This window comes from Pteropus medius, unplaced genomic scaffold, assembly GCF_902729225.1.
Source record: "Pteropus medius unplaced genomic scaffold, Ma_sr-lr_union100, whole genome shotgun sequence".
Lineage (NCBI taxonomy): Eukaryota > Metazoa > Chordata > Mammalia > Chiroptera > Pteropodidae > Pteropus > Pteropus medius.
In genome coordinates, this window is record NW_024351648.1 from 4,537,612 (window position 1) to 4,560,077 (window position 22,466).

Consider the following 22,466-nt stretch of genomic DNA (forward strand, 5'->3'; position numbering starts at 1 on the left):
AACCTAGCCCCACTCCGTTAATTTTGTGTTTTTGTCTCCGCTGTTAAAGAGAGAGGTCCACGAATTCAAGTAATTGCATCTATCTATCTCTTCATTGTTGTCTCTCTGGTACAGTGGCTGACCAGGAAACATTTCCGAAACGGATAAATGCACTTAGGAAACATGTCCATCTCGCCTGTTTTCCACTCTCTTTCCCCTTTCATTCCCAGGAGTCCGTGAGGGTCGCCATCCTGGTAGGAGAGCCCTCGAAGCGTCACCATCATCCCAAAGACAGTCCTCTCTAGGCGACGCAGCCCAGCCCGGCACGTAACGGGGCCTCAGGGATCGAAAGACAAGCCAAGGACCCGGCACTGGCGACTGAACAGCGCCGAGGAACGGCGGGACAAGGCGCCCCCCTCTCGTCGCTTCCCGGGGACCGCCGCCTCCCCCACCTCGAACCCGCGGGCCGGCGTCGCCGTCGGCGGCGCCCACGCCGTCCCGGTCGCGAAGCTCCGCGGCCGCTCCCAGCTACCTGCCGGGGACCCGGCTCCGGACGCTCTGCCTCGGCACCGCCGCCCGAGCGCTCCCCGGCCCCCTCCCGGCCGCCGTAGTTCACGGAGAGTCCAAGCCGGCCCCGCCTCCCGCATGCGCCGAGGCCCCATTCAGCGTGCGGCGTCTCCTAGCAACCGCGTCGAGTCCCTCCGCCGGGGGCGGGGCCTCGGAAGCCACGGCGGGGAAGCCGAGGGGGAAGTGAGCGAGGCCAATCGGCGACGAGTCCCAGACTTGATCGGCACGCCTCCTGCGACTGTCGCGAATGCGCAGGCGGCTTTACGGCAGGCAAGGGGTGGGGGCCGCTCGGGGTGAGGAGGGGAGAAGGAAGCAACCAACCAACCAAGCCGCCCCCACCCCCCGCCCCCACCCACCCCGGACCTGGTTTACGGCTCCGGGCTCAGGCTCCAGTGCGGCCGCTGATTGGCTGCTGAGGGCTTGGTCCCATCCCAGTGACCCCAAAGTGCTGAGGGAGGGGGCGGGGGTGGCCCAGTGCAAAGTGCATCCCAGCCCCTACCTGAGCCCCCGTGGCTGGCACTTCGGACCCCGGACGACCCGGACCTCGCCGCCCAGACCTCCCGTGTCCCCCCCCCCCACCCCCCCCACCCGGTGCTGGGAGCCTGGCCTGGAGCGCGGCAGCCCTGCTCCGAGCTCCGCAGCCCTGGACGGCCCCCCCCCCACCCCCCCCCGCCGAGCCGGGACTTCCTCCCTGCACCCCTGCCCGGAGGCTGCCCGGCGGCCAGCCCCGACGCCCGCGTCTGCTCGGCCGTCTGGGTGCTCGCCGGGCTGGGGCCGTGAGGCAGCGAGGAGGCTCGGGAACACCCGTGGCCGGCCCTGCCCGGGGCGCTTCTTCAATGGAGAAGTTGGTGAGTGTGGAGGAGGCAGAAAGGAGGACGAGAAGCCGCAGCTGAGCAGACAGGTAAAGTCAGTTACCTTCCCTGAGGGAAAGGGGGCTGGCTGGGGGGGTGGGGGGGGACGGGGATCACCCCTGCTTCCTGCCTGCCTTCACCACTCTCTCCCTTTGCTCCCCCTTCCTCAGAGCCCCCTCCTGCTCGCGCCAGGGGCCTTGCACCCCTCACTGGTTTCTCATCTCCAGGTTGGAGGTGCCTACTGGAGTCTAGAAAGGAGCAAGGGGCCTGCCCCCCGCCACCAGAGACGGAGCAGAGCGCCTCTGACCAGCATCCTCCAAAGGTACTGGCCGGCCCTCCCCTCCCCCACTGTTTATTCCAGGCCCCTACCTCATTAAGCGGGGCTCTATTTTCAGGGTGGTTACCTGGGAATGCACCCCTTTCCTGGCCCCCAGTTTCCCAGCAAGAACAGAAACACCGCCTTGCTCTAATCCTTGACACTTTAATAACTCTACCCCCCCCCAACGTATTTTCTTCCTTTCTATGTATAGTGTTTCCGTGTTTTGCATTAGCTTTAATGCAAGTGACCCTTTTACCTGCTCTGAGACTCTGAGACTTTTAGCCCCCCTCACCCCCCCACTACTCTCAGGGGACTTCCTCAATTCTTTGCTAATTGCTTGTTAATTCCGAATGACTCCGCTTTTTAATTAAACCGGTTTTCTGTTTTCCCCTTTTAACTTCCTGTCACCTTTCCTCTATCTCCATCAGAAAATCTTTTCAGTTGCTGAACTGACCAGGGTTTGGTAGAGGAAGGTACAGTAATGGCTTGAAATCTGTGAGTTTTAGAAAATAATATGACTTTCCTTCTAGTGAAAAGCGAATCTGTGTACCTTAATAGTATGATTCACATCAAAGCAATATTCTCCTCTGAAGTACTTATCTGTAATTAACCCCTTCAGGCTTTTCTGTGTTTCTGTGTGACAGATGTGGATATAAAAAGATAAATAATATTTGTTACACCTCAGATTATCTAGAATTTATAAAACTTTACATAATCTCTTGTCCATCGAGAATTGAAAAACGAAGGAATGTTTTGGTGTGTTTAGAATCTAGGGCTTTCTCTTTGCACTCTTCATAAATAAGATTTCTCCTTCGGAAATCCTTACAGAGGATTTGTCAGATTGAAACGTAAGCATCTAAGTCAGGTGATCACATCTGTGCCACTATATTTTGTTGCTGTCTCTGAAAATGCACGAAAGGTAAGTTTAGGACATTCGTGTCATTCCTAAAGAGGGGATATGATCAGAGAAATGATATAAGAGTTAATTTGAAAATTGCCACGTGAATGACTTTTCTAACATCCAGTTACACGAGTATAAAGTGACTTGTTAATCTCAGAGTTATTTTAATGTCTCAGATTGTGTTTAGGGAATTTCAGGTACAAGGAAGTACTTAAAATAGTTATTAGGAAATCTTTGATTTACTCTGTTCCTCTGAACTTTCTGCCTTCCGCAGAAAGAAATGAACATCTTCCATGATTCTTCTCATTGTCAAGACATAGCTAAAGGTACTTTTAAGAGGCTCTGGGGGTTTGCATATTCTCGAGACCTGAAACCAGATACCAAAGGTATAGTGTATGCTACTCAGTGGGATTTAGAATCAGTTTCTCCTGTTCCGTGGTGAATTTTAAGGCAAACTCGTAAGTGTATATAGGGTCCACTTCATCTCAGTAAAAGGTAGGCAGAAGTCTGTAAAGTTAAAGACAGTTTTCATTATTTAAGTATGTGAATCGCCAGAGAGGTGCTTGAGCATTAGGACTTTTAAAAGATGCTAGAATATTTGAAGTATGTTTTTAAGGTCAAAATGTGTTTTTTATTCAGGCCTTTCCAGTTAAATACTTTTCCTGCTTTAGATTTACCTCTACTCATGTTTTCATTTCTGAGAGGTGTTGTCACCGGAGATGATAAGGGAGTGAGTCTGTGGTGAGTCCAGCATACAAAGAGATATAAAGAGAGAAGGGAAACGTTTCCCCAGCCAGTTCATTCTCATTGCTTAAATGGTATCTTATTGATCCTCTCAGCTTTTAATGTTTTTCTAAGATTAGGGACTGGATATAAATTGTCAGCATCTGTTTCTAATATTAGCATGATTAAGAGTAGTTGGTCTAGGTTATGCTAAACACTTAAAATATTTAATTTGGCTACTTATTTACCAACATGGCCAGTTGGGTGGTTTACATTTGTCAACCTGGTAGTTAACTTTCTGTTAATTATAGTGCCAGTCACGTAGTTTTGAAAGCTCAAAAAAAAAAAAAAAAAAAATCAAAACACCTGATTTATTTGATAGCCAAATATAGATTTATAATCACACAGGGAAAATAACTGATTTTAATTGAAGATATTTGGTGATGCTATGAGCATGCTATGGCCAAGAGTTATTTTCTATAATTATTATATTAGCTATATTATATTAGTTATACTTTCCGATATGGTCAACGGTATAAAATAACTAATATAATAGTTATAGAGATATTATAACTCAATACAAAAGCGATAGCATCACAATTACTGACTGTTATAATATCGCTATTGTATTGAGTTATAATATCTCTATTTTGTTTATAATCAACTTTGGTAACACAGAAGTACATACTATTCCTAAGAAGTCTGAAAGTCAGATAAAGTTGATACCTGACTTTCAGCCTTGCCTTTCATTTTCAACTGAAGGCGTTCCCTAAGTAGACTGATCGTCTGCTTTCTCGAAGTACACTTTCTGGGCACTTACTTGACGCTTCTAAGACGATAATGCCAGATGTGGATTAATAAGATAATATCGAAAGGACCTCGTCATTTATGACGCTTGTGAGGTAAACTTCGACTTGGGTCTGCATAAGTGAATTATAAAATTTCTTCGATTGCCTTTTTCGCATTTCATGAAAATTCTTGGTTTTTCTGCTGGGACTTCTGAGAGTTATCAACTGTTCGTGATCATAATTTCTTAGGTTACGTAGAGGCCCGGTAATTGGGAGGAAATAGAAATACAACGCGTTACTTGTTTGGGGACGTAGTGCCGACCAGGTTGCGTGTTACTAAAATAACACCTCTATTTGATTTTGGGTTCCAGACTCTCGATCATGTAAGAAAAACTCATAGACGTTTCTGCTGTGTTGCACTGTGGGCCTTGTAGTAGTTTCTACATCCATCCTTCCTTTTAGGACTTGCGAGCCGTTGGTAGGTTTTTTTTCTCAGATCCCATATCCTTGGAGTTGCTGATATTACTTCCTTGCCAGCCTGTGTCTCTATTTACTCTGCAAAGAAACGCTTATTTCTTTTTTTGAGTAGCAAGCTGTTATCTTGTTTCTAGCTGGTGTGAGATCTGAAAGCACAGTTCTAGTTTGTATCACTTAAAAAAAAATGTGTGGACTTTTTAGTGAAAATCACACGCAGAAAGCCATTAATGACTAATTTATGCCAAAGGAAATTGGGGACGTGTGGGCAGATATGGTGAAAGGCAATTTTAGACAGGTCTTAAGTATATTTTGTTTTATAGTTATGTAATTCACTCTATCCTGTGGATATAGACTTCTTTTTTCTTTTCATTATGCGAGGCGAGAAGTTTTGGTTTTAACTGAAGTTTACTTGGCCTCTGTATGGAAATTAGATGGTAACATTTAATTCCTAAATTTATAGTTTCTAATACGGTCGACAGTATAAAAGCTGGGAGGCCTAGGTTATATTGTGACCCTGTGTAGAATAGAAAAGATGAATTCCTAAAATTTAAACACATTTAACATTGGGCAATAAAATCTCGTATAAAAATGGTACATTGGGAAAGTTGCGCATTTTAATGTATAATCCCGAAGTCTTCCCTGTTAGTATGTTGATTTTCTATTTTCTGCCTGTGAAAACTGGAATGGAATTTTTCAAGATTTACCCTCAGAGTTTTAGTCGTTCTGAGTCATTATTAATTTAAAAACAACTTACACTATACATATATTTATTTAGAAACTCACTTCCTTCACTATATTCTTTTATAAGAGACTTCCATTAACGATCAGATTTTTAAACTTGCCCTCTTTCAGGGGAAGTGGACTCTTTTTCCATTCTCATTTCTAAACTTCCTCTGTGGTTTTTAATAGGCAACTTTACCACTGAGTACTGTATTTACTTTTTAGGTTCAAAAATCTTTATTTTTCCTTTACTCATACATACCTGGCTAGCTATAATCTCTATTTAAACTGCAGACTCTCATAACATAGCACCAGGTCAGAATTAATTGTCTGATGCTTTGAACTCTCAGGATATTTGGTGATAAGTCATTGTCCTTTATAATTTAAGGAATGCAGCTGACGGGGCTCCTGGGTGCCTCGTGTGTTTTTTTCCTTCTGAAGATTGATGCCTGTATGGTGCTTTTTGCTGTAAATCTGTGGTTATTATTTATAGTGCTGGGCGTCGTCAGAAAAGCAACACGATCTAACATTCTAGGATTATTTGATTCGTTTTAAGTCGGCAGAACTCTCGAGCAAAGTTCTACCCAGGGGCAATACCGGTGGCCAAGGCTTGGCAGTGTGCCAAGCACATGTCAGGCGCTCAGTAGAACGTCATCTGTCTGATTGCAGTAGCCGATATGGGTTTATCACAAGTTACCATTGCCCATCTTTCTTACCGGGGGGGAATAATGTAGTCACTTCATCTTTTAACACAAAGCCCTTTCTCGATATTACTAATAAGTCGATAACTATTTTCTCTTTTCCTCAACCTCCACCACACACGCCCTCACGTCCAGCCACCCCCGTTGTCTCTGTGAGATGGTGATGGGTAGATGGAAGACAGTGACAAAAAAGGATTCTTAAAGGTTCGAAGCCGTGGAAAGTCGCCTCCCCTTCCCTTGGGATCTGGGGTGCTGGGGACAGACTTAGCAGTAAGGCATCCAGGGATGTTCAGTCTTGAACTGTGGAAGGTAGTGCTCGTCTGGGAAATAATCACGGTTCGTTTGTGGAAACGCTGAAGGCTCATCATCGGTGACATTGTTTTGTATTTTTTTAAGTTTTTATTTTAGTATAGTTTTAGGTTTACAGAAAAATTGCAAAGATAGTACAGAATTCTCACACGCTCCAAACCCAGTTACCCTATCTCACATTAATAGGTACATTTGTCACAGTTAACGAACCAGTCGGGAACATTATCATCAACTAAAATCCCTGTGTATTCAGATTTCCTTAGCTTTTACTTAATATCCTTTTTCTGTTCCAGGATCCCATGCAGGAGACAGCATCACATGAGGTCATCTTGTCTCCTTAGGCTCTTCTTGGCCGTGACAGTTTCTAGACTTCCTTATTTTCGACGACCTTGACTGTTTAAGGAGTACTTATCAGGTATTTTGTAGAATGTTACTCAATTGCAATTCGATATTTTTCTTACGATTAGACGGCTTCTGTCATATCCAACTAACAGCGTAACTTGGCACTGCCGATTTTAACCATATAGTCACCGGGCCGAGGCGCTATTTTTCAGATTTCTCACTGTACAAGAGTGGGAGTTATGCTCCACTTTCTTGAAAGGGAAGATTCTAAACAAATTATTTGGAATTCTGCACAGATTTGCCACCCCCCACCCTTTATTAAGCCATTCAATCAGTTATTTATTCTATACTTCGGGTTAGAATCTAGTGGTACTTTCTCTTGTTCAGATTGTTCCATTTTGGCTAATGAGAGCTCTCACTTGGCTCCTGGGTCCCTTTGACACACCCCTATCGTTACGTTTTTCTCTGAGCACGTCCTCTCTTTTTGGCACTGTAAGATGCTCCAGGGTCACTTTGTGTGTTTCTGCCCCAGTCTTAGAATCGGCCACTCGCGTGAGGCTAATACTGCATCTTCTTACGGTTTGCCTTGTAGGAGTCGTTCTGGTCGTGACTAATTCGTTTATTTAGAAAGAACAGGCGTAGTTTTAAATCAAATATTATTTCTCAGTACACGTCGGCATAGTCTTTGACTTTCTTTGAAGAAGTTTAACAAGGAAAAATTAGGTATGAGAAGAAGAAAGACTAGACGAATTTGGATTGGTTGAAAATTCTGGCGGGCCGCCAGCAGCACCTGTTACTGTCACTTTTACCCATAGCGCATCAGGTTGCCAGGTGGTCCAGCCTTTTCCTGTTTAAGTGTCAGAGGACTTTAGCACACCCACCCCCACCAGGATGGGGTAGCAGTTCTCCCAATGGGTAATTCCTAGAGCGATCCTGGCAGAGTGTGTGGAAGTCACCTCGAATGTGTCTTAGTGGAATTCACAGACCTCGGATGTAATCGACGTGGGAAAAGACCCCTTTTCTTTCACTTGTAGAGCGAAGTTTTTCAGAATTCACATGGGGAAGCAGCAAGACCTGTTCATCTTTTACCTAGTTTGGCGTGTGCGTAAAGGAATTACAACTTCAAAGTGATTAACGTGATGCTTTTTGGACAGAGGAAGAACTAGCATTTAAAGATATAATCTCTGTTTAGTTGCCATAGATTCCGTTTTGGCTCCGGCCACCTACTGTATTGGATGCACACACATTCTCATTTTAGTCCTGTTTAGAAAAATCAAGTGACTAACGGCGTCAGTTAAAAAGTAATTCAAGTGAAGGGGAGGGGGATGGGTGCGAGGGGGAGGGTACAGACTGGTAGTTACAAAATAGTCATGGGGATGTAGAATATAGCATAGGGGATATGGTAGTACTGTAATAACTATGTATAGTGTCAGGCGGGTACCGGATTTATCGAGGTGATCATCAGTCATAGACATGTCTAATCACCGTGCTGTACACCTGAAACTGATATGTTGTGTACCAACTATAATTGAAAAAATAAAGCTATAATAACAGTAATTCAAATGAAGCAAGTCTGAAAATATATTCTGAATTGAGCAAACAGAACTTGGCTTTGCATCCAAATTCCAGATGCGTGAGTTAGTATTTTTTTGTGTTCTTTTTCAAAAACAGCCTTTTTAGAAAAAAAAATTCCTGAAAATAAATCATTTTATACCACCTTGGAGATGCATATAGGTATTAAGATCATTTTCTTTAAGACTTACTCTGAGTTCTCCCTCCGTTATGTAAGTTTGTGGTAAAGCGCTGAAATTTAAGCTCATCAAAAGGTAGACAGCGCAGACAGGTTTGATTTTTTCATTTAAGAATTTTCCCACAATTGTTCTTTCATTTGTTTTTAGGTTAAGGAAGCTGATTTGCGCCGTGATTTGGACACACTCTGCGTCCCCTCCCCATAATGCTTTATGTGCACAATGGTTATTAGGCAACCCACCTATCAGGAGAAGGGACATTCTTCTGTAAGGTAAGTGACCGAGGGTCATTAGTCATCTGTGCTGTTCTCGGGGGGGAAGCCATTTACGTGTTTCTTTTCTCCTTCAACTCAGCTCCTGTATACTAAACATAGCACTTGGTAAAAGAAAATCTAGGCTTTTTTGGATATCGTTTGAACCCTTTTCTTGCTCAGTAGACCACATTTAAGTGGCAAGGTAATCATTCCATTTATGAAAAACAAATCTGTTAAAGATCATTGTTTTGAGCATATAGTAGTCATTTCCCTTAATTCTTTCTAGTGGTCTTCAGCATCTCTTAAAACACTAACAATAAGTGAAAACCTATTCCAAAAACAGTTTTTGGTTTTCCAGTTTCTAAAACGGGACTCAGTTTTGGTATCAGCTGAGAAAAAGTAATTAAGTGAAGAGAGATGGGGGGAAGTCATATTTATTAAGAAAACAGTTCGTCAGGAAATTTCTCATTTCCCAATTTTTCCTGAGGAAATAGCTCTTTGTAGCCGTAGCCTGATATTTTTAAATGACATTACTTAGTCGTGGTACTTCTGAGTTTGTAATAACGATTTTCTGTGTATAAAATGTGGACTATTTGTTTATGCTCAGGCTGTGATGATGTGACCTAAGTTGGGCTTAGCTTTACCTTCATACAATCTATCATGAGAAGTTTTACCAGATAAATCCTTATTGGTAACAAGATTACCTCAAGACATCTAACCTGCATGTGAGACCAGAATGTCTTTAAAGGACTTTATTACGTAATTTTTTTTATTATCAGAAATGGAAGCTTACTAATTAGGAGATGTGTCTAACATATTCCTTAAAATCAGCCCAGATGGAATGGCTTCCTAGAAGAATGTTAGTTTCTGTATGTCTTTAAAAGCTTAAAAATGTACTCATATTTTTGTACACAGGCATATAAGATGCAGCTTTTCATCAGTTTAGTTTGGACTTTTCCTATTTGTATAAAGGAGATCTCGTTATGTATCGAGTTCGAGTACAAACTTTTGTGACCTAATAGTGTGGGAAATGTTTTCCTTTAAAATAATTTTTTTTTTCATGTGGTTCATCCACAGGTTGTTTAGATTCCTGCAGTTTTTAAATATTTTATATGACCTGGATACTTTGAATGTTAATACAGTAAAACTCATCGAAAGCAAAATAGGAAAAATGTAAAGAGATGTGGCAGAAAGTAAATCTTATATCCAATAACAAAGTGGGGGGGATAGAAAAACACGAATGAATAGATAAATAAGTAAAATAATACAATAAAAAAGAAAAACATAAATAAAGGAAAGTCCATATAATCTACGCATTTTACTCTAATTTACTTCACCCTCCTTTTCTGTGACCCCCCCCAACCTACCATCCTTTGGGGCTAAAATAAAATACTGTTGAAACACTTTAGGAAACCAGCCTAAAAGTTTTGCGCTGTATTTTTTAACCGCTTCTCGTAATCAAAGATCTTTAGTCTTCGTGTTTTATGAGTTGTTCATTCGGTACTCTGTATTTACTCACTGATCTGTGCTAGGCTCCTTGAATGGTTTGGAACTTAAATCTCCATGTGCGTCAGGTAAATCTGAACTAAGAGGAGGAGTACTCGTCTGACTCCTCCGCGTCCTATTTTCTAGGGGCTCAACATCACCTTCCGTTTTACCCAAAATAGTGCTGTTACGTTCATAGGGTGTTCGCTTCGCGTTTTCAGAAGCCTGCAGAAGAAATCTGTCTCAGCCATTTAGACCTTTACTCTTGGCTTTCACTTTGAAATCTTTACCATCTTAGGGAAATGACTGAAAGTGTTGGTCCTGACAGCTACATGTTAATTAGTCTTAGTAGTAGTTGAACTGTCATTACTCAGAGTCATGTGATTTAGCAGTGGAAAATTCTTTCATCTTTAATGGACACACTGTCAGGAGCCAAACATGCTAAATGTCGTGTGTTCTACCGCCCTTCAAGGCTGATCCCTGTGACCTAATGAATCCTTTGTAAAAAGCGGACTCAGCTAGGATGTTACACCACCATTGTCGAAGGAACCCTGAGCTCCAGGAAGAGTTGCAGATCCAGGCTGCAGTGGCCGCCGGCGATGTCCACACGGTACGGAAGATGTTGGAACAAGGCTATTCTCCAAATGGCCGGGATGCGAACGGCTGGACCCTGCTCCATTTCTCCGCGGCGAGAGGAAAGGAAAGGTGTGTTCGAGTATTTCTAGAACACGGAGGTGAGTTTTCTAGAAGCCAATCTCTTGTTTTCCCTCGGAGAAACTTAAAACGAAATGACGTTCAGTTCTGAATACACGTACACGCGTGGATATAGTTTTTAGTCCTTGTCCTTTGTGAATACGCTTCTTACTTTTACTCTCCCGTGTGGAGGTTTGTCAAAATAATGCCGGATTCTGTTTAAAAACAGGTCGTTTAAGAGATCGGTTTGGCGAACGTGCTTTCTCCCCACCGTAACTGTGGTTCAGATAGTCAGGTTTTTCTAGGTTATTTCAGCCTTCCTCAGGCTGTCCAGTGGCTTCTGACTCACAAGCAGAAGTGGCTGTGGTACCATAGCTGGCGAATTGCATTGTTTCCCCTGCTGGTAATTGCTCAAGTAGATAGACTTGCGCAGGTCCCTTTAAATAGCGTGTCCTTGATATACCCTGTCTTTTGAATTTACCTTCTTTTAAAATATTTTGGATGTCTGCTTTTATTACCGTTTTAGAGCACTTGCTTTTTCCGAATTGAACATAATTTCTAGGTATTCTGTATGCAGATTGGCTGTCTAATCTTGGATAGATACATGCAGTTGGAAACTACATTTGACATTTTATGTTTTCGCGTCACAAACTATTACCATAATGATTCCCATGATTGATAATGACTAATAACTGTCCTAAAATCATACATGTTTTTTTCCAGTTGAATTTCTACTTCCTTAGTCTTCCGAAAGGTGGACTCTATGTATTTTGTCATTCGTGCCCATGTTATCTTGGTACATTACGGCATAAAGCAGCCTGGTTGGGGCTCAAGTTGCACATGTGCCATTCAAGGCCTGAATCGCTCATGATTAGCATTTCGGCAGGACTCAGCCATGCCCTGGCCTGTGCCTTCTCTCTACCGCTCCTCCATCCCTTCCTGCCTCTGGCTTATCCCCCATTTCACCCTAAAACTTGAAAACCCCAGTTCTGCAGTTCATGAAAAGGGTAGGTAAGAGGAATGCTGGGAGAAAGGTCTGAAAAAAACTAAAAGGTGGGTGCAGGATCAGAACGCTGAAAATTCTGGAAGTGCTCAGTAAAGACCGAGGTCAGAGCTCACATTGTTTGATTCCATTTATTCCTATTTCTGCTTCTGCCAGCCTTGCTTTTAAAAAATTAATTTGAAAAAGTCTGATCACTCAAGTAATATGAATTTGTCTCCTTAAAACAAATAAAATGAAATTTCAAAGAAAGTACGAATAAAGCCAATGTCCCCTTTGGCCAACTCCTAATCCTTTGTGGCCTGCATGCGCCCAGAAATGACCACTGGGGTGAGTTTAGCTTGGTGCTTATCCTTCTAGATCGTTTCCCAATATTATTACCTGTGCTCGTAGAAAATATGTCAGAGTACGTTGTGTGTGCTTTTAGAACATAAATTATTTGATACACTGACCGTATTCTGCAGTTGTTGGTTTTTGCTCAGCTATAGAACTTAAGATTTTTTAAATATCAGGAGTTGGCAAATTTTTTCTGTAAAAGTCCAGATATTAAAAAAAATTAGGCTTCGTGAGCCCTACTGTCTGTTCTGACTACCCAACTCTGCTGTTTTAGAGTGAAAGCAGCTAGACAAGGTGTAAATAAATGAATGTGGCTCTGTGCCAATAAAACTTTATTTATATAAACCAGTCGTGGACCACATTTGACTTGTGGGCCACAGTTTGCTGAACCCCGTTCCTTCTCTCTGTACATATTTATATCTATAGCGATACCACTGTCGTTTAGATAAAATGTGAAATTGTGCCTGACCACCTCATATCATACAGCAAAATCAATTCTGCGTAGTTAGAAGACCTAAACGCCACAAAACTTTTTGAAAGAAAATACAGGCAAATAACGACCCTGTGATATGACATATAAGACACAGAAGGCACAAACCATAATTATGGCAAAAGAAAAATAAAATCCCTTCACAGGTACAATTCCATATTTTTTTTCCCCATAAAGGAAGCTCAAGTCATTCTTCCTGTCCTCCTGGCTCTGACTTGCTGGCTCAGATGCAAAGTTTTCAAGTCCGTGTGATGCTGGTGGCTCAGTCTAGACTGGTGGTAGATCCCCGGGTCCGTGTAACATGGTCGTAATTACTGTTGCTCTCTTTCTATATATATATTTGCATTCTGATACCCAGTGGGGCAAATCTCCTCAATCTTTGCATTCTTCAAGGATGTCTTAGCCCATTACACGTCCGTATAAAATTTTAAAACAATAGAATTAAACATTTTGGAGAAGCTCCTCGTTCGTTCCTGCGTTGCGCCTTTCACTTGCTCTTGTTACTTGTAGAGTGAGAGACGCTGGGCGTTTTTGTCCTAGACGTCATGTGTCAGTTTGGAAACGGTACTAGGAGAGCAGACGGCCCTCGCCTTCCCCTCCCTGGCCCCTGTGATTCTTTGCCGTGTGCAGTGTGTAGTCTAGGCCTGGCTTCTGACCTCTAGGCCAGGGTAACCAGCTGCCAGTTCAGCCCCTCCGTGCTCACGGCACAACACGAAAACAGCCCCACGGCCTCTGACTGCTGTGCCAGAAACGAGAAACCACGCTCGACCTCCTTCCTTACCACCAGCACCATCAGCCGCTAAGTCTTGTTGATTCTGCCTCCTAGACAGTTGTCAGATCTCTTCACTTCTTTTCGTTGGAGGCAGCGCCCCACCTTTGGGCAAGGAAGCCTCAGTTCTATCCAGGACTGTTACAACGGTACCCTCCTTCCCTGCTTCTGGTCCCCCCTTCCCCGCCCTGGCCATTCTCTAAGTAGTGTGATCTGTTCAGAATGCAAACTAAAATATTTCCTTTTCAGACTCCATCAGTGGTTCCCCAATTCTTGTAGAATAGCATTCAAAGTCTTTAATGTGATCTACGCAGCCCCACGGCGTCGGACTCCTCGTATCTTTCCAGCTTCGTCTTTGAGCAGCGGCCCCTCTCCATTCTCTCCAGTCGTTGACTTCAGGGGCTTCTGCCTGGGGTCGGCCCGGGTCACTCTTTTCTCGCCCCACCGCTGCCTACCGTACCCAGCTCGGACCTACTTCTCCTTCCGCTTTCATTCACTGCTTTCTCAGTCACATCCTTCCGTTATATATTGTTCTCTGCGTCTTTTAGTGTATTACCCATCACAGGTATATGAGTTATCTTTCTAGTGTCCTGTTTAATATCTATATTTCCAGTTACTCTGAAGCTTCTTCAAGGTAGACCCATATCTGTTTTGTTACAAATAATAGAAGAAATAAACACCAGTGATATCTAAGATAATTGTTCCCCAGCATTAAAGAGACAAGACCAATTCTTTTATTAAAAAATAGCGATTAAAAATTAGCTAGCCTTAAGGTAGGATTCAAAAAGTACCTGAATTCATTATACCTGCTCTTTTCCGAAAACCACAGTTTAAGAGTTTACAGGCTTCCAGTCAGATTGGCCCCCTTCTGTAAATAAGATTATTTTGTCATGGACATTAAGGTGAAATGAACTCAAAAACTCAAATGTGGGAAAGTACGAAATAACCCACAAGAAATAGGGCGTAAGCACTCACACGCCCTCCCCACCCTGTGTATGAAAGATAATTCATAAAGATCGTTAGACGAGGTGGCCAGTGTTTATTCAGCAAATATTTATCGAGCACCTAATACGTGCCAGGCCAGGGAGAAACAGGAGACCTGTCAACAAGCTTTAGAAGAATTTAGGCAAGAGTTGCTAGTGGCTCAGTCTAGATAGCAGTGGATACCTTGAGAAATGGTAAGATTCTGGACATATTTTGAAAATGGAGCCAGCAGGATTTGCTGATAGATTGGATATAAGGTGGAAGTGAAAGACATCAAGAGAAACTGAGGTTCTGGGCCTGAGCATCAGGAAGAAAACGGTTGCCATTTATTGTACGAGCGGAGGAGAGTTAGCCAAATGCAGTTTAATAAAACAGGACGTAGATGTTTAATACAAACTACTAACCCGACAAATTCTTTATCTTAAGTACGTATGTTAAAGTATCAGATCCGAGCACAGATGTCCGCAGCAGCACAGTAAACCATCGGTGAGTGACCTCACGGGGCTGACAGGCCTCAGCGCTCCGAGGCTGCCTGTCACTGTGCTGTGGTGAGAGAGATGTGTCTGCTCGCGGAGCAGCTGCGGGAAGCCCTGCTCGCTGCCAGTTACGGGAGGAATCCGGGTTCACTGAGAAAATGAGCACGTTTGACTTTCTCGTTTAATCTAAGCCTGTGCTGTCCACATAGCACGAGTGGCTATTTACATTTCAGTTAAAGTAAAATTTCAGTTGGTGTCTCACTAGCCATGTTTCAAGTGCTCAGTAGCCACGTGTGACTAGTAGCTACCATATTAGACCTAAAATTAAAACACTGGCCTGTGCAGATAAATGGTATTTTGCTACTTTACTTTGAAACCTCCTGCTTCAAAACGATGAACACTTAGTGTTTTATAATGTCAAAAAATATTAGTTTCTAAACACAAATGTGCTGTATATAATTGTACCTCATACAAATTCTGGTAGTCTTTCTGATCAGGTTAGTGTGCTGTTGGAGTTATGGGGAAGAGTCTCTATTATAAGAGTGGGAATTATAAGAAATCCATCATCATCATTATTATTTATCATCATCATCACCATCCTCATCTTCACTTTTCCATTTTGAATCTTTCTAAAAATACTAAGACCGTGTTGGACATCTCAAGAAAGTAACATTAAAAGACCCCGTGTTAGTGCAGTTATTTATCTTTAGATTCAGCACTTATGCAAACTGACCTGGAGGACAGCCCAAGCTCTCAAAGTGAAGGCCACAGAGCCAGTTCCTGGAGGGACCTGAGAAAAACTTCTCGGGTCGCCTCTCAGTCCAGGAGGAAAATCCTCTCGATGAAACTCGGGAAAATGAGAGAGAGAAAGATTAGCCAAAGAAATCCATAGCGGAGCAGTGAGAACTTATTTTGAGCTTTTCAAAAAAGAAAGTTTGGAAATGATCCCAAGTGTGATGAAAACGGGGTATCGATAATAAGAATTCAGGAAAGCGCTGTGGGAGCCGTTTGGTCGTATGTATCAGACCCCAAAAAGCGGGGGACCTTTTCACCCAATAAATCTACTTTTCTTTACTTATTCCAAGGAAACAGTCTTGAATGCAGGAATTTTTTTCTGCATGAAAATTTTACCCCTTATTAGGTATAATTTTTTAAATGGAGGCATTCTCAGTGTACAAATGTAGAGAAAAGGTTAAATAATCAGACCGTGATTACAATTACGTATAATTTTTTAAAATGGAGGGAAGAAACGCTGCAAGTTTATCATCAGTGTTGACAGTGGTTACTAGGGAATGCTGTGTTTTGCCTTGCTGCTTTTCTAAACTTTCAGTTTTTCATTAATGAAAAAGTACTAAATCTGGGGGAAATCCTGTTTGGAAACATTGTACCATCTGACTTTTTAGTTCTTTATTCCGTGGTCAGTTATTAGCACAGTTTTAGGTATTTAGGTACTTTTTCCCCCTATATCACTGTTGCTTTTTTCCTGTACATTAATACTTAGAACGTATAACTGTTTTTTAGACCTCGAAACAGTGCCTGTGTAACTTAGCTAATTGCATTTGGTGCTTTCCAAAACTTTTAAAAAGAATAATTACATGTACAATGAACTACGGTACAGTTGGCCATGCGTATAGTTTGTACGTGTTCATATATGCACATATACTATATACTGGGTATAGTATATACACATACTAGGATACAGTTCTTATACATGTACTTTGTAAAATCTGACTTTCCTGCTTTTAGGGTTTTGTGATGTCCAAAGTATTTGAGCTTTAAACACACATGGGAAGCATGTAAGAGTACCTGTACAAATCCTGGTGATGTTTTGATCAGATTAGTGTATATATTCCAGTCCTCAGAGCAACCAGAAAAAAATCACAGGCATGCTTCACTTTATTGCGATTCGCAGATGCTTTGGTTTTTTTTACAAATTGGAATGTCATGGCAGCCCTGCCTGCATCAGGCAAGTCTGTCGGTGCCATTTTTCCAGCAGCTTGTGCTCACTTCTCACAGTGGTTTAGATTTTTTCATCATTATTATATTTGTGATGTTGGTCTGTGATCAGCGATCTTCGATGTCACTGGGGCCAGACCTTCCACCAGCAAAAAGATTACAATTCGCGAAGGCTCACGTGTTGGTTAGCCTTTTTTAGTAATAAAGTATTTAAGATATATATATTGTTTTTTTTTTTAAAACATAACGCTACTGCGCACTTACTAGACTACAACAGTAGTGTCAACATAACTTTTATATGCACTGAGAAACCAAAAAAATTGTGGCTCTCTGCATTGCATTATTTGCTTTTTTGCAGTATCTTCGAGGTATGCCTGTAATGCAAAGAGGTATAGCTAAAATGTCAATAGAGAAATTAAAATGGAATGTGAAAAGATGTCCTAATAGTACCCCAAAAAAGGAGGGGGCAGTAAAGGGAAGAAGAGAAATGATAGAGGAGACAAATGGCAAGCAAATAATAAAGTAGTAAATCTAAACTGATCAATAATTACATTAAACATTAGTGGATTAAGTACTCCAGTTAAAAGCTAGAAATTGTCAGGATAAGTAAACAAGGCTCAATTATTTGTGACACACTTTAAATATTAAGATACAGATAGCTAGATGAATGGATAAACATATCATGCAGATGGTAAGCACATGAAGGCAGGAGTGGCCACATTAATATACCTAATAGATTTCAAGACAGACTTAGGAGAACGACATTTCAGTGCTAAATGGAACAGTTTATTCAGAAGAATAACAGTCATAAAATGTGCACGGACCTAGGAAGAGAACTTCAAAATACTTGAGGTAAATAATTGACAAAGGGAGAGATGGACAGTTTCACAATCATATTGGAGATTTTAACATCTCACAGCAATTGATAGGACAGGTAGGTAAAAGAAATCAGTAACTAGCGGAAAGCTAAAAAACATTATCAATCACGTTGACCAAATAGGTATTTTTGAAAATGGCACCCAACACCTTCAGAATATACACATTATTTTCACGTGTACACGACACGGACGCCGGGAAAAATCATATTCTGGCAGTTAAGTCTCAGTGAATTTTAAAAGACTAAAATCATAAGAGTACGTTCTTTGATGGCAATGAAATTTTATTAGAAATCAATAATAAGATATCTAGGACAGCCTCAGATTTGGAAATTTAAAACTAATTTGAACTGAATGATAATGAAACTGTATAAGAATTTGTTGAATGTACTAGAGCCGTGCTGAGAGAAAATTTTATAACTTTAAATGCTTATAATATAAAAACAAGATTCTAAAGGTAAAAACAATTAAATCGATTCTTTAAGTTTTTACCTTTAGAATCTTGAAAAAGAAGAAATTAAACCCAAAGTGGCTGTCCCCATTCACTTCTGTGGTCCCCTCCCCCCAGCCCCGTGGCATACATGCGGGCTGGCAGCCTCCTTGTCGCCAGAGGGGGCTGACCTGATTTTGGAGCTCAGTGGAAAACCTCCATGCCTGGAGCATTGTCAGAAGTCACAGTGGTCTCTGTCTAGGTGGCAGACAGTCTGGAAGGGCCAGCGGCACAGGTGCCTGAGGCCGCGATCCTGGTTGGGCTGGCAACAAAGCAGCCTCACGTTTAACAGGAGACCAGGTGAATGAGACAGCCACGTGGGTTTCGTTAAGCTTTTAAATATGCCTAGGGATCTGGAAGGCTGTATGAAAGCTTAAGAAAAGACAGAGGGGTCCCCAGTTATCTACTCATCCCTGGCTGAACATAAGGCCAGAAAATGAGAGCTGGGGTACACTGGTAAATCACCTCATCATTCAGCGTGTGCGTCACCCTGTATACACAGAGGGTGGAGGCCTTACTGGCTCGGGGTACTTAGCACAACTCTGACCAGCCACTGATCAAACGTAAGTTATTTTGGCCAAATACAAGTTACTCCTAGGAAGAGCCCCTGGAAGCCAGACTTCAGTAATAACAACAACAACGACAGAACAGAGACAAGCGTCCACATGCTGTGGGGAAAATGGAGTGTATAGAATTAATCTAGGCAGTTCACTAAAACAGCAGTAGCAATCCACACAGAAGGGGTGGGGATCAGAATCTTAGGTTGCTATGATAAGGTCTCAAATTATCAGACAGGCAAAGAAATGGGACCTTATAGCTCATACACCGGATATCAAACCCGCCAATAGAAAGTGTCTCTGAGGAAACCTAGATATTACACTTAGTTCATGAAACTTAAGAGCAGCTGTTGTAAATGTGTTCAAAGATCTAAGGAAACCGTGGTGGAAGAATTAAAGGAAAATATGATGGCAATGACCCATCAGATAGAGACTTTCCAGAAAGAGAATTTATTTCTCTATAACCCTAAGTAGAAACTCTAGAGTTGAAAAGTGTCATAACTAAAACTTGAGAAGAATTCGCTTGAGTGGTTAACAGCAGATTTGAACTGGAAAGAGAAGGAATCAAGGACCTTGAAAATTGATCAATAGACATCATTTAGTCCGAGGAACATAGAGAAAAATGAAATTGAAAAGAGCAGCCCCATAGACCAGTGGAACGCTATCAAGCATCTGGACATGATGCGCGAGGCATAATGGGAATGCCAGAAAAGGCAGAGAGAGAGAAAGGTGCAGGAAAAAAGTAATAATGGTCAAAAGCTTCCTACATTCGATTAAATAAAATGATTTATTTAAGGGCAGTGCGATGACATATTCTAATTGCTGAAAACAACTGTCAACCAAGAATTTTATGTCCAGAAAACCGCCCTTCGGAAACTATGGTGAAATGAAGATGTTTCGTAAATGAAGAGAATTTCTCGGCTCTCAGACCTGCTTAATAAAAAGTACTAAAAGAAGGCCTCCAGGCTGGAAGGAAGAGACCACACACAAAAATATAAAGATCACCGGTAAAGTTACTTATGCAGGTCCATATAAAAAAACTATTCATTTTCTGTCTCTGTAACAACTTACAAAAACATATGACGTAATACAACACGCATTTAGTATCTCACAGTCTTAAGGTGTTGGCCAGACTCTTCTTGGGCTTGACTGAAGGAACATTGGCTTCCAAGCTCACTCAGGTTGTTCGCAGATCAATTTCCTTGTGCTTCTAGGACCGATGGTCCCAGTTTCTTGCCGGTTGGAGGTCATGGTTCCCAGAGGTAACGTGTAGATTCCTGTCCTGTGAGCTTTCCCACCATGGCAGCTGACCTCATCAAGGCAGTGAGGAGAGTCCCTCCAGGAGTCTGCCAGCAAGACGGAATCTCAGAGCTTAACATAGTCACAGCAGTGACGTTTCCTCGTCTGCGCCTTCTCATCCTGTTGGTGAGAAGGAAGTCACAGGTCCCGCTTCCACACCAGGGGAGGATTACAGAGGATTACGCAGAAAGAGGAACGGATTATTATTATTTGCGGGGAGAGGGCAGTGGGGAGTAATAGCCCAAGAGAAGGGAGAGGAAAGGAAGCTGTTGTTTATTGCTAGCATTTAAGCCATAATAAAAATAGGAATAAAATAAATCAGTGGATAGGAAACGGGCAAGATAGAACGTTGAGGAAACTGAGAAACAAAAGCTGGTTCTTTGAAAAGATTAATGAAATTGATAAATCCGTAGCTAGACTGACGAAGAAGCCAAGAGAAACGACACATAACCAGTATCAAGTATGGAACACTGTTTTTGCAATAGATTCTACAGACATGAAAAGGAAAATAAGGAGTATGATGAACACCTTTATGCCATTTAGAAGAAACAGACAGATCCCTCGAAAGATGCAAATTGCCAAAACCGACCCAAGAGAAAAACCGAACAATGCCATAGCCCAGTATCTATCTTAAGAAATGTAATTCATAATTAAAACTTTCTACTAAGAAAACTGTAGGCACAGCTGGCTTCTCTGTTGAATTATTTCAAGGATCAAAGGAACAAACCATCACAGCACTACCCAGATTATTTGAGAAGGTAGAGTGAGAATCACTTCCGGACTGTATGTTGCTTATCGTGCCCCAGAAATGAAAACGACAGACCAGTATCCTTCCTAATAGATATAAAAATGCTTGACAGAATGCTAGCAAATCCAATCCACTATAATCAAAGAACAATATTACATCACGACCAAGTAGTATTTACTCCGAGAACGCAAGGTTTGTGTAGCACCTGAAAATCAACGAGATGAGTAATTCTCCATATTACCAGAACAAAAGTAAACGCCAAAGATCATTTTAGTAGATGCAGAAACCGCACGTGACAATGTAAAATAATCCATTCGTCATTAAGATTCTCAGCAAACAAGAAGCAGAAGATCACTTCTCAAACCTAAGGAAAGTTACCTATGAAAAACTACAATTCTCATTACGTCGAATGAACTACGGAATGCCTTCTCTCTCTAAGATCAAGAACAAGACAAGAGCGTATGTTCTTGATACTTTTACTCAGCATCCTGTTGTAGGTTATAGCTATTGGAGTAAGGGAAGGACAGCAAACAAAAGTCCTGTGGATTCGAAGGGAAGAAGTAAGCCTGTCTTATTTGCAAAGAACATCATCGTATACGTAGAAAATTATGAGAAATCTACAAAAAATATACTTGAACTAAAACGAATTTAGCTAGATTACAGAATGTCAGCTCAATATACAAAAATCAATTTTATTTCTCTACACCAGCAAATAACATTTAGAAATGGAAATTTCAAAGCCATTCATTATGAGAGCGACAGAATTTAAAATATAGTATTTTAATGAAAGATGTGCGCGTAAGGCCTGTACACTGAAAACTATAATACATTCCTGAGGGAAATTAAAGAAGACCTAAATGTGAAATAAAAGAAAGACATAATCCATGTTCATGGTTTGAAAGAATCAATATTATTTAAATCATTTTGAGGAGATTTTCATTTTAAGAATTGGCGGAGTTAGAATTTCAGAATTTCAGCAGCTTCGAAGAAATCGACAAGCTGATTCTAAATGTATTGGCTGACACAGGATCAAAGAAGGTTGAGGACATACCCTACCTGCTGTCAAAACTTACTGTAAAGCTACAGTAATCAAAAAAAAAGCTACAGTGATCAAGATAGTCTGTAGTGTACACTTGAGAATACAATACCGTATTTAGTTTTAATAAAAATCTTAAGAAAAACGATCATCCGCTCTTGGCGTATGGATAGACTTTTTTAGATGAGTTGAACAGAATAGAATGCAAAAATAGACCCACAGTTTTATGGTAAATTGGTTTTCGACAAAGACACCAGGATAAATCGTTGGGGGAAAAGCTAGTTTTTTCAACAGATTGTGCTGGAACAGGATTAAAGAAGGCTGAGGACTTACCTTACCTGCTGTCTACCCGCTACTTATCTATCTGGGAAATAATAAACCTTGATCCAACGTCACACTGTACACAAAAATCAACTAGCAGTGGATCATTGTCCTAAATGTTAAGAGTTAAAAGTCTGTAACTTCTGGAAGAAAACAGAAAATCTATGTGACATTATGTTGGGCAAAGATTTCTTAAGTAGGACGCAAAAAGCGCAAACCATAAAAAAAAAAAAATGACAATCGACTTCATCAAAATTAAAAACTTTTGGATA

General features: G+C 41.6%; 2 protein-coding genes across 22 annotated transcripts in view; one reads left to right on the forward strand and one right to left on the reverse strand.

The window, feature by feature from the left end:
• LINS1 (lines homolog 1) overlaps positions 1–624 on the reverse strand; it is a 23,480-nt gene extending 22,856 nt beyond the window's left edge. For 13 of the 19 annotated variants that reach the window (XR_005648941.1, XR_005648940.1, XR_005648939.1 and 10 more), the window contains exon 1: positions 123–421. The gene's annotated coding sequence lies outside the window, so the exon portion shown is untranslated. The other 6 variants (XM_039844104.1, XM_039844099.1, XM_039844098.1 and 3 more) reach the window with 3 other exon arrangements.
• A 582-nt stretch (positions 625–1,206) lies between these two features.
• Positions 1,207–22,466, forward strand: part of ASB7 (ankyrin repeat and SOCS box containing 7) — a 36,308-nt gene continuing 15,048 nt past the window's right edge. The window contains exons 1-5 of one of the 3 annotated variants that reach the window (XM_039844112.1): positions 1,207–1,447; positions 1,625–1,719; positions 6,629–6,750; positions 8,576–8,697; positions 10,637–10,898. In XM_039844112.1, coding sequence (XP_039700046.1) covers positions 10,688–10,898 — 211 coding nt within the window. In that variant the 5' untranslated portion in view covers positions 1,207–1,447; positions 1,625–1,719; positions 6,629–6,750; positions 8,576–8,697; positions 10,637–10,687. The remainder of the gene's footprint in view (positions 1,448–1,624; positions 1,720–6,628; positions 6,751–8,575; positions 8,698–10,636; positions 10,899–22,466) is intronic. The other 2 variants (XM_039844113.1, XM_039844114.1) reach the window with 2 other exon arrangements.